General features: G+C 39.4%; 1 protein-coding gene across 2 annotated transcripts; it reads left to right on the top strand.

Annotated features, from left to right (window-relative positions):
- The first annotated feature begins 397 nt into the window (after nucleotides 1-397).
- CENPU (centromere protein U) lies at nucleotides 398-11,585 on the top strand. Of its 2 annotated transcripts, none has more exons than XM_054295495.1 (12): nucleotides 398-506; nucleotides 608-679; nucleotides 2,058-2,175; nucleotides 3,461-3,566; nucleotides 3,891-3,981; nucleotides 4,688-4,757; nucleotides 5,770-5,887; nucleotides 6,269-6,347; nucleotides 7,376-7,423; nucleotides 8,756-8,817; nucleotides 10,028-10,184; nucleotides 10,887-11,585. In XM_054295495.1, the coding sequence occupies exons 2-12, from the start codon at nucleotides 629-631 to the stop codon at nucleotides 11,022-11,024; spliced, it is 1,038 nt and encodes a 345-aa protein (XP_054151470.1). In that variant the 5' UTR covers nucleotides 398-506; nucleotides 608-628; the 3' UTR covers nucleotides 11,025-11,585. The 2 variants fall into 2 exon arrangements, with proteins under 2 accessions (XP_054151470.1, XP_054151471.1); XM_054295496.1 differs by having other exon boundaries at nucleotides 611-679.
- The last annotated feature ends 12 nt before the right edge of the window (nucleotides 11,586-11,597 follow it).

Genomic DNA, 11,597 nt, shown 5'->3' on the forward strand with positions numbered 1-11,597 from the left:
TGACAAATTGCTAAATCTCCTCTTAACACTTTAATTGCCAGAGATGGAATTTTATATTTTCAAGCTAAAGCCTACTTTTTTTTGGCGCTGTTTAAATAAATTTCTGAACTGTTTGTGACCGCATCTTTCACCTTATCTTTGCAGAAGCGATCTCTTTGACTCGCTTTTCCAGATGCACAGCGTCAGTTTAGGGAAAGGGAGGGGAGAAAAAACCCGGACGTTCTTGTGGTTTATTTTTTGTACTTAATCAGAGTCATTGACAGAAAACTGCGGAGGGGAGTGGGGTTAGGTGAATTCTCCCGGCGGAGCGGGGCTGCGGCGGCGCCGTCCCGGGTCCCGCTTCCCTTTCCGGCCGGCCGCTCCTCCCCTTCCTTCCTGCCCGCTCGGCGCGCGCGTTCCAAAGGCGGCGGGAGGCTGCCCTGAGGGGCCGGGCCGGCGGGACCGGCTTGTACCGCTTCTGGAGTGAGCTGAGCCCAATAGCCTGAGGGAACAAAGAATAGCTTGAGGTAACAAAGATAGTCCGTTCTCTCCCAAGTGCCCACACTGAGAAAGCTGAGTTCCATCGGGGACAATTTCTCACTAACTTCATCCTCGATTTTGTATTCAGCAGTGTTTACTGAACAGCGAAATGTCCTCAAAGAAGAAAATAAAGAAGAATCGTACCAGCTATAAGCCAGAGGTAAGTTTGGCTAGGCAGGGCAGAATTCAGACCGCCAGTGTGTCGGTTTTGCAGTGTTCAGAGGCGGGCAAGGTGACGGGCGCTGAGGGGAAGCCGTGTGAGGGGTGGCTGAGGTCTCGGTCCGCTCAGCTGGACACTGAGGGGAGGGAGCCCTCGGAGTGGGCTCAGCTTCCTCACCAAGGGATTGCAGGGACAGACACTGACCTCTCCTCTCTGGGGACCGGCGAGGGGACCAAGGGGAGCGGCCTCAAAGGTTGAGGTTGGATATTCGAGGTTTTTCACCCAGAGGGTGGTTGGACACTGGCCCAGGCCCCCCAGGGGAGTGGTCACAGCACCGAGCCTGACAGAATTCAGGGACTGTTTGGACGGTGCTCTTGGGCACAGGGTGTGGCTCGTGGGGTATCCTGTGCAAGGCCCTGTGGGTCCCTGCCGGTGCAGGAAATTCTGTGATTCTGTGTTGTGTCACTGTGCCCTTATGTTATGTTATGGCATTGTCCCCAGAGGCGGATGCACAGGGGTTAATGCAGGGCTTGCTTTGCACTGGGAACTGCTGGGGTGGGCTTGGGCTGCTGCTGTGGAGTTTTCTTTTTTCCTTTTAGGTGTAGCACAAAATGGATCATTGACTTTCAAACAGAAAAAAGTTTATAAACAATCTCATAAAAGAAGATTTGTAGAGAAAGTAGTTGATGTGTATATTTGGTACTATAATAGAAATGCTGGGGCACTGCTAAGCATGGGTAAAATTAAAAAGCTCCAGAGGTCAATCTTTTCTGGTTATAATTCACCCTACAGGTACACACAGAAATTAGTGAGGAAAGTCACTTGTGCATCTTGTGAATGGCATACAACTGTTTCATTAACTAGTGTCATTCTCCCTTACCCTTCTGCTTTACAGAAGTGTCTCTGTAATCCTTGATTTGTAAATTCCACCATTTTTTAATAAGAAGTTGCTCTATAGCTTTTCAGTTTCTTAAGATGAAAATAATTAAATTGGACAGGGTGGAAATTTATGTGATATAGAAATGGAAGAAAAATATTTTAATGCCTGAAAAGAAAGACTACATGTCACAGAAACCAGGTATTAGAGTGTTATAAGATTTCTAAGCTTGTATAGGTTTATGAAATAAGACAAAGCTTGCAGCAGAATATAGTATCAAATAGCAGAACATAAACATTTTATACCATCGCTTCTTTTAATGGAAAAACCCCACAGCCTGAGACAAAAATATGCTCCAAATCCTTATGTCATAGCTTAGGAGTCAATATGGTTCTGGTTAAGTGTATTCCTAGCCAAATGTTCTTGAAGTGTATTGTCACGTTTAATCTGCTGTGCATTCAGAGAGCTGGGTAAAGTGGCTGTTAATTCATCCCCATCCAGGAGCACAAAACCAACTCCAATCTTCGTGTGAAATCTTTTCCACTTGAGGAACCAGATGTCTCAAGGATATTGAAGGTAGCAGACAGAAACCAACTTGATGAGCTTGATGATTCCTTTGGTTAGTATTATCTTGAGTGTCATTTAATGCATGTTTTTCACAAACCAACCACATGGACAAAATACTTCAGGTGCTTACCTAGGAAAAGGTTTTGGTTCTTTGCAAGAGAAAGTAACGGAGAGGAAAGACAGATGGGAGTTTTTGTTATTTTCTGTAATTTAGGAAGTAACAGGAATAATGCTGTAGTATGTGCAAATAAAAGTTAATGGGAAAGTACTGGCTATTCCACCTTTATAGTCTGAATGGTAGAATTTCACACATCATAGTATTGCAGTTGTGTAAGAACTCACAGTTAAAACCCAAAGTTAACTTATTCTTTATTAAATTACACAAATTATGAAGTGACATTTTTACCATTGTAAGAATATTCATGGTAGTAGACCTGGACATTTGCAGGGGTGTTTTTCTGCCACTCTCAGGTGTTACTTAAAGAAATTACATAAAGCCATACAATTTGTGGTGAAGGATTGAAACCACTTCCATGTTTTATATTGGACTTGTGTAATGAGGCCTCAATACACAGGAAGAGAATCAATTTAGATGGGGTAGATGCTCTTCTGTGTGGAGTCCTCTGTTATAGCTATCTGTACTTTTTTTTTAAGAGCTGTTTCTCAGCTGTAATAGTTATTACTCTGAGCAAACCACGTACTATAAATGCAGCTTAGCTACATTGACAATGAGCTATAAAAAACAATTTAGCAAAAGGGTTGTTTGTAAGGCAAGGCTGCAAAATGAAAAGCTCTTGTTTCTGTGGTATGTATTTAGACTGCAAAAAGGATGCCCACTGACACTTATGTAAACCAACACAAAAGTTTTGTGGCAGTGTGCTTGAAAAAGAAATTTATACTGTGGAAGGCATGCTGAAACCTAAATTTTTCAGAGTTCTAATCTATTTTGGTAGCTACCTTCAAGAATTCTACATTTACTAAAAATTTATTTAAAAAAAAAAGAAAGTAATTGTTTAAATGTGTAGAAGGCTTACATATGCCATAGCAAGGAAGAACTTGAATTAAACTGTACCAAGTATTTTACTTGTTCTGTGCCATGTGTACATGCTGAGCTTGGTTTGGGTTCATAAAGAAATAGAAGGTGGATGGGTACAGAAACTATGAAACCTTTCACTCTATATCTTTTCGTAATACTCAAATAACACTTGTAACAAGAACTTCCTTTTTATTAGTTAGCAAACCACAAATATTCTAACTAAATGCTTAATGGCTGGCAGTGCTCTTTGCCTTAACAGATGGGAGCAGTGCTCACACAGTTTATTTTTTGTTCTTTTTAGATCACCCTTTGCACAGTACTGCTGTGGATGCTTATGGAGAGGAACAGTCACAAAACGAGGCACTCGGTCGTGTTTCAGCACCACAAAGGCAAAATACAGACACACGGTCTGTTGGAAAAAAATAAAATTGTCAGCATTTAATTTAATCTTTAGATATTTAGATTTGAAGGGAAAAGTGTTCTACTTCAATTGTACGTAACAAAGAAAATTATTTCTAAAATATTTGAATTAAAATTTTAGTATATTTCTATTATGTATAATCCAATTTGGTTCAAATCTGAAGTTGTCTTGCTAATGAATTCAAGTAAGAACTTTAATAGTACTTGTATGAGATACAGCTGTACAAAATGTTCCCCAAAACACAGGGTTTTGTGTATGTGTATGGCTCATCCTTCCTCAGAGGTAGCAGTGCATGTTTTTCTTTTCCCAGTAAAAAACGGCGTTGCTCAAAGCCCTCCAGTGGTGATGCTCAGGAATTCAACACAGCTGGTGCTGGAGAGGAGCCCCTTAAGGAGACTGTGGTACCAAAAAAGTTTCATGATTATTTTCAGTCAATTTAGTTTTAGTTTACTTCATGCCATGCCTGCATTAGAGGATTGGGGCAGAGAAAGACCTTCCATTTGTTTCTTAGTACTTAATTGTATCCCAGATAATCAGTCCTCAGAGTATTCCAGTGAGGTGCCCAAGTGAAAAGCCCAAAGCTACAAGTCGTCACATCAACAAGGAATATAATAGCCAGGTGTTCCTGGATCCTGTAGCCTATTCTCTTGCTGATTTGGGAGTATATGCTTTCATTTTTTCAATTATCTTCTTTGTATCTGGAATATATGTTCTCAAGGAATGGCATACTAGATGGAACATGAATCCTTTGCACTTGTTTGCTATTGAAGCAGAACAGGCGTATGGGAAAAAGAATATTGATAAAATTAATTTTGAATGTGTGTTAGAATTAAATGCCATTCAGTTTTGAATGAGTGTTTTTGAACATTACTCCACTCCCTGCTGCCTGGCCAGTGGCTGGAGGATCGGTGGCCAGGGCAGTCAGGCAGCCTCTGTCCTGCAGCAGGGTGACACTGGGCTGGGACTGGTGGAACAGGCCAAAGGAAATGTTACTGATGCTTCAGTCAGGGAGTGCTTTCTGCATGCTGCCTGATTGTCATCTCTCAGGAGTTCAGATGAGTAAACCTAGGATTTCTTCTGGAAGTTAATCTGCTTTTCGTGTCACAGAAAACTCGGAATACTGAATTCCAGGAAGAAAAGGAGCAGCCTTCAGAGGAGAACACATCAGATCCTTCTGGTAAAGTACACTTTTCAGAACTCCCGTATATCTTTTCTTCATTCAAGATCAAAGTTTTTCAATGGTTTTCATTTCTGGAATGTAGCAACACAGTGCTTCTAGAAATGGGAAGTTTCAGTTTCAGTTTTGGTGTAGACCCCCCATTTGATCCCCGTGGTTTGCATCCCTGGATGTGGCTGTTCCTGTCCTGAAGGGGTAAGGCATAGATGTGCATTACACCTCTAAGGCAGCCTGGTTTCCTTTGGAGGGAAGCCTGGAATTATGGCTGTGGGGCTGTAGGAGGTGTCAGTACATCCCTTGGTCTGCAGCCTGGAGCAGCAGCTGTGGGGCAGAGCACCCCTGGCTGCAGTGCAGGAGCAGCTGTTGATGTAAAGTCCCTTGAGACAGGGAGCTCCAAGACAATGGCATTTTTCAGTGGGAAGAAACTGTCCCTTGGGTCATCCTGCTTCCTTGGAACAGGACCCCATCACGTTTTAGTACTGGATTTACACTGGGGAGTGTGTGAAGAAACATGGTTTAACTTCTTGTGGAATTGGTTTATAATGCTATTTCAAAGTTTAAAGAAATGCATTTGTGTGTAGTGGGGTTTTTGGAGCATATGGGGTATTAATAAAAGAATGTATACAAATATAAAAGCTTGTGATTCTTTGAGTAATGCAAGTTGCAAATTCAGGCTAATAGTTTTTTAACACAAAAAAAATCACATCTACATACACTACATAGTTTATTACTTAGTTTACTGATGTGTTCCTGGCTTGCTTGAAACAATAAATAATAAGAATTAAGTTACATGTCATTGATCATCCCAGTTCTAAGGTGTTCCCAGGTAAATCTATCACAGTTGCACGGGCAAAGACAGATGAAATAATTAGAATATTCCTCTTCTCACATTTCATGTTAAAATACTCATAACTTTTGGATGGTTATTTTGATGGTGGGCACCAGAGTTTTTGTGTTGTTTCACCATGTGTACCAGAATTGTGCAATGCTTATGTTCATTCTGTTGTTCCAGTGGATAACCCACATTCTGTACAGGTTTGGTGTCCCAAAGAGCTGAAGAGATCTCCCAGAGATATTACAGAACTGGATATTGTTCTGGCTGAAGTTGAGAAGATAGCAGCAAATTACAGGTAAATATTCTGCTTTTCCATGAGTGGATATTCAAAGTTTTCAAAGGAAATAGCTGTGGTTTTGGTAATGGGCTCTCCTTTAGGGAATCAGTGCTGCATGGTTACATTCTGATGTTAAGGATTATTAAGTATCTATGATACAAATGTTTCTTCACATGTAATCTTGACATGGTCTCCAGGGGTTTGATATTTTTCCAAACATGAACAGCACATCTCAGCTGCTGTTTTTCAAGGCAGAAATAAAGCTATTGCTGGTATATGAAAGATCTTCCATTGTCTATCTGCTTAACTTTGGGTTTCATTTGTTACTCAAAGGAAGGGTTTTGGATGAGATTTCCCCTTTACTAAACCAAATATGTTTTGTCCCTCTGACTTCTCCAGACAAAGCATAGAATCAAACATTTCCAGAAAGGCTATCAGTGACTTTTCTTCTGCTTTCAAGGATCAAATCACTGATCTTGTAAGTACACCAGAGATAAAATCAGTTCTGTGGTCAAAATACCTATGGTTTTATATTGCCCTTTACACATTCATTTTACAAGCTGTAAAAGTTTCCAGTCTGTTGTCAGTATTATAATATGAAAACACAATTTGTTGTGTGCAGGTTAGAATTGGCTGCCTCTGTACAGGTTTTCACAATAACTGCCTCTAGACACAACACTGGGGTCATGCAAGTACTTTGCCAAATTGTCACCTTTTGAGAATAGGGAAGCATCCAGTAATCCTGAAGTGTTGGTCATATTTAAATCATTATGTAGTAAAACTGGTGAGCTGCATCATTTAGATGAGCATACAGCTATGTCAAACACTGCTTTCAAAGCTCATTGACTAGAAGTTTAAAAGGTGGGTTTAATTTTTGTGCTGTCTCAGTGACTTCTTAGTAAGACCTCTAACATATTCCAGGGAAAATCATCCTTTTTTAATTAACATTTTGAACATAACTGTAAGTCATTCAAGAGCCATCTGGACACAATCCTGTGCCACGTGCTCTAGGATGACCCTGCTTGAGCAGGGAGGTTGGACCAGGTGACCACTGTGGTCCCTTCCAGCCTGAGCCATGCTGTGATTTATTGGCAGGAAAGATCAAGGTGATTCTGATGAGTAAAATGAACTCAGAACTTTGCAGGACTTGTGCCAAGTGCAGTGGCCAAGTACTAAAGCTGTAGTTCTGAGTGGTTCATTAGCAGTAACAAGTGTTGGGATTACCAGATTTATACATCTATATAAAGATATAGAAAAATTAAGGAAGGTAATATTACAAGAATTGGTACAAGGAGTATTATTTGCACAAGCTCGTTTTGTGCAACAGTTTTCCTCTGGCATGAGGAGAAAGAGTCAATACACAACTGGTGATGTCCATTTGAACCAGGGTTGGTTTTTTTAAAAATAAAAAAAAAAACAACTTTTTATGATATTCCAAAGTAATTATTGCAGCCATGTTTTTAGGAGGATAGTGATGACCTGTCAACCTATAATTCTTCTCTGTAGATAGCAGGAGTCCAGGAATTAAAGAATATGAAGAAGAAAAATGCTAAGGTAAGCACATACATATCACTAGATTGTAGAGCATACAGTTGTGGGCATTGAAATGTTGACAACTTGACTGGAAGAGATAAAATAATTTCCAGAAAGGTGTACTGTACTCAGAATCAACTGCACAAACAGAGGTTAGGGAACCACAGGAGGATTTTTGGAATAGATCTGAGTAAATGTGGTGGATTGCAAACTCCAGATGTGTACTGCTATATGGTGTAAAAAGAATGAGTGCACATTAGGATGGGTAAGATCTGTGCATGTCAATTACTCTTTTGGCTTTTTGGTTGTTTTTTTTTTAATGAGTGAGGCCTCTGGAGAGCCAGTTAAATAATGAGAGCTAACCTTAAAGAAACATAAATGAATATAAAATCTAGGAGAGCAGCAGAGATAGAAACCTGTGAGGATAGAATGGGATTGCTTAATTTAAAGAAGGGAAGACTCAGGCAGCTGCATTCCCTAAATAGATGCAGAATTTTTGTTCAGAGGAAGACAGTTCCTCTCTTCATTTATAGCAAGTAGGAATTTGCTGAAAATGCAATAGGAATGTTGTCAGAAGGAGGCACTAGTGTAAGGGCATAAAAACATTGCAGTGGTTTCATCAGGGAGAGGTGAATGCCCTACAGAAGAGAGATTTCAGAGCAGCTTAGGCACTGTCTGGATTTCTGCCCAAGTTAACATCCTCTGCAGAATGTTCAATGGCAAAATAGCTTTAACAAATAGTCAAGATAAAGCTTATCCTGGGAAGCAGCAATTAATATGCTAAAGCCTTGTTGACTTGGGGTGATATGGTAAACTGCTCTGCATGTGAAATGAAAATCTTAATACACACCTAACATTCACAGCCACTCAGATTTATCCTTAGTTTGCTTCTTAGACATTTGTTTAAAATTAAATTTTTAGTTGCTAAATTTAAATTATGAGTTTTGGGTGTTGCTTTTTTTTAAATTGCATGTTATATTAAAGAAAGCTTACTTAGTTATGGCAATCATCTTGAACATACATTCGCATTAATTTTCATCTTTAAACCTAAAACCTCCTAGAGTTTGTAATGTTTGAAATGAAAAAGTCACAAACTGCTTTTTTATGCTTGTAAATCCAATGTTTCTTAAGAAAACTTTTGGATGGAGATTACAGTTTGACACTTTAAACAGCTTTAAATTGTTTCAAATAGAGTTGTAACATATGGCCGTTTATCAGATCTGGTATCTTACAATTTTCCACAATGACAATCAGCATAAAACTTCAGAGGAAAAAAAAGGCAATGAAATTTGAGTTGTTTGCCTTTGAAGTTTTAGAAACTGTTTCACAGACTTTGCTCACTGTTTGTTTCAGGCAATAGCCAACATCAAAAAGAAAAGGCAGCAACTGGTGCAAGTCAGAGAAGAGCTAATTGGGTGTGTATCTAACAATGGACAATAATAGCCTGAAGAACTTAAAGAGTCTGGTATTTTGTAACTCGGAAGGGAAAGTAACTTCTTTTGTTCTCTCATTTTATTTTGATGAAATTGCCACTTTGCTTTTTGTTTTTACATAAGCTCGTGATAACCTCTCCTTTACATATTTCAGTTGTCTAGGCAGTCATTCTTGCAAGCTCTTTTAGCTGACTAGTTACTGGGAGGGTGTTTCTCACCATATGTTGACAGGAAGAACACCAGTGTTAGGATTTGAATTGCAGAGGTGCTGGATCATAAATTACAAAGGTAATGCAGAGGACTTCTTTGCTTTTGAGGTGGGAGAGTGTATTTCAGCTCTGCAGGTGGGCAGGGGTTACTCTTAGTACATGGCTTATTTCCTTCTCATGTGGCCACACAATTGCCACTCTCTAACTTGGCATTAATCTTAAGTGTCATTTAGATACCCAGCACAGGAATTATGTGGTTGGAAGAACCATTAGACTTCCCCAAAGCCCTCGGGTTGCTGGTGACAAGCTTTGTACTGAAGCTGCATTTAACACACCCCCTGTAAGGTAACTCTAGGGAACCACGGGCTTGGATCCACAATAACAGGGCAAAAACCTTTTCTCTATGGCCATGAGAGGTGTTTTTCTTTGTAGTCCTATGGACAAACTTTTCTCAAAGAACTATTTGAAGCCCTGAAAGCTGTCTGCACATTTTTATATGTTGTGTTTTAATCTTTTGATCATTTTAGTTTTTTTTTCCTGCAACCCTGTTATATGAAAATCACTGTTGGTGCTCTGTTCTTGGAGCGCCACTTTAACGGATTAAGCACTGCAGTTTATTTAGCAGAGGTGTAGCTAGTTTGTAGATCCTGAATATGCTTCAGCATAAGCACTGACCAACAGCTTTGCAGGCAGGGGTGTGCAGAAGCACAACACCTTGTATTTAAGAAACTACGCTTCAAGAACATAAATGCTTAAGAAAAGAGCGGCAGACTCAGAAGAGAGGTTTGGGTCTTTTTGGTGTATTTGGACTCATGCCCCTGTTTAAGTACTATGCTTGTTCTACCTAAGCACTATTCTATAGTAAGCTGTGTTTTGTGTTTCTGACCAACCTTTTAAGAATTCCTTCAGAGGAAATAGGGTCACATAGTTATTCATGCAATAAATATGCAGATGTAAGCATCAAAGTCTTGATATTCTTTCAGAGCTGAACCGCAACTGACGCAACTACAAAGAGAATTTGCTGAGTTACAGGAAAGGAAATCTTCCTTGAGGCAAACAATTGAATTAATTACTGATTTAAAGGAGCTACAGCAAGACTGTTTGGATTATAGAGAAGAAAACCCCAAAAAAAAAGTGGTAGTAAGTACATATTCTGCATGTGTTTCAGTTTTCCAAGTTTTTATTTTAATTTATGACATTTCTCTATTAACATCTCTTAAGTAGTAGTATTATGTTAATTGTCTTTGTGGAAGCAGCTTGAGAATCACTGCTGAACTTTACTGTAGTATCTCACTTGTTTTTTTGGTCTCATATTAGAAGCTGGAGTATTTCAGAGCAGATTCTGCTGCCTTGCTCTCAGTATCCAGGAATTCAAAGGACATAGAAATAAAGCAGTTGTCCCTAGTTGTCCTTTTTTTAATAGAAATTGAAGATTAACAGTGAGTTAATCTTCAATCAAGAAGTAATTAATTAATTTCTTTAATCAAGAAGTAATGAATTTTTTGTGTTGTTGTTCAGAAGTAGGGAAAGCTCTGGCAGTTCCATGTAAGATATTTAATGCTGAGAACAGTGCTGGTATGTCATGACCAGAGTAACTTCTCATGTAGCCTTAGAATCCATCCCTGTTGTACCCAGCACCTGGCGTGGTATTTTCTGTGGAGAAGGCTTACACACCTGCCCTGTGCAAGGGAAACCCTCACATTTCAGAAGGCACTCTAATTTTGGCTGTTCACTTTTAAAGGTCATCTTGCACCACTTTAGAGGAAAAATAAATACTGATATGTAAGTGATCTTTCCAAGAGCTAAAAATGTTGCCTTGTAATTTTATTTCCTTACCAACAGTATGGAACTTCCAGCCTCCCTGCTCTTCTGCTGGAGTCTCGGAGAATTCTAGGAGCAGAAAGGCACTTTAAGAGTATCAATATGAAACTTGAAGAGGCTCTGGCTGCACAAAAAGAGCAGAAATCAAAGAAAAATTAAATGGCCTTTTAAGACTTTCAGACATTCAGTAGGAACAGTTATTAGAATTGTCAGTGCTTAAAGCTTGTTTAATCATTGTTACTCTATTTTGTTTCAGTGTTTAAAAGAAGTCAGCAACTTTTTATTGTCAAATAGTCTCACAATATCAATGAAAGGAAATAGTGCTCACAGTTAATAAAACACTTCTGTACTCTGAACAATGTTGGGTGTTAATCTTGTCCTATTAATCTTGAGAAGACTATATTCATAAAGAGAACACAGACTCTGGTTCAACAAAGATGAATAAACAAATATTTTTATTAAATTTGCATTTGATAAATAATTTAATCTTTTTTTATGGAAATAAGGCTTTGTTGGCTTCTCAATAAAACTTGGACATACAACTAACAAAACAGAAACTGTGCAGCAAAGAGCATTAAAAGTGCTGAGCTTGGAGCAGCATTCCTAATGAGTATTCTAGTCCCGTTCTCTTCAGCCCCCACGTAGCCTTCCATGATCTCCTCACGCCTGCTGAAGTTCACTGGGCACTCCATTCTTTGTCCTGCAGCTCTGGAGTGGTGCCTGTGAACCACC

The sequence above is a fragment of the Melozone crissalis genome, unplaced genomic scaffold (genome assembly GCF_028551555.1).
Source record: "Melozone crissalis strain CALT ecotype California unplaced genomic scaffold, PUWL_Pcris_2 ptg000006l_1, whole genome shotgun sequence".
Taxonomy (NCBI): Eukaryota; Metazoa; Chordata; class Aves; order Passeriformes; family Passerellidae; genus Melozone; species Melozone crissalis.

Bases quoted from the DNA above. Each gene is read 5' to 3' on its own strand.
- CENPU (XM_054295495.1), top strand. From the start codon at position 629: ATGTCCTCAAAGAAGAAAATAAAGAAGAATCGTACCAGCTATAAGCCA. The intron at 2,176-3,460 runs GTTAGTATTATC...TGTTCTTTTTAG, and splicing joins TGAGCTTGATGATTCCTTTG to ATCACCCTTTGCACAGTACT. The intron at 7,424-8,755 runs GTAAGCACATAC...TGTTTGTTTCAG, and splicing joins TGAAGAAGAAAAATGCTAAG to GCAATAGCCAACATCAAAAA.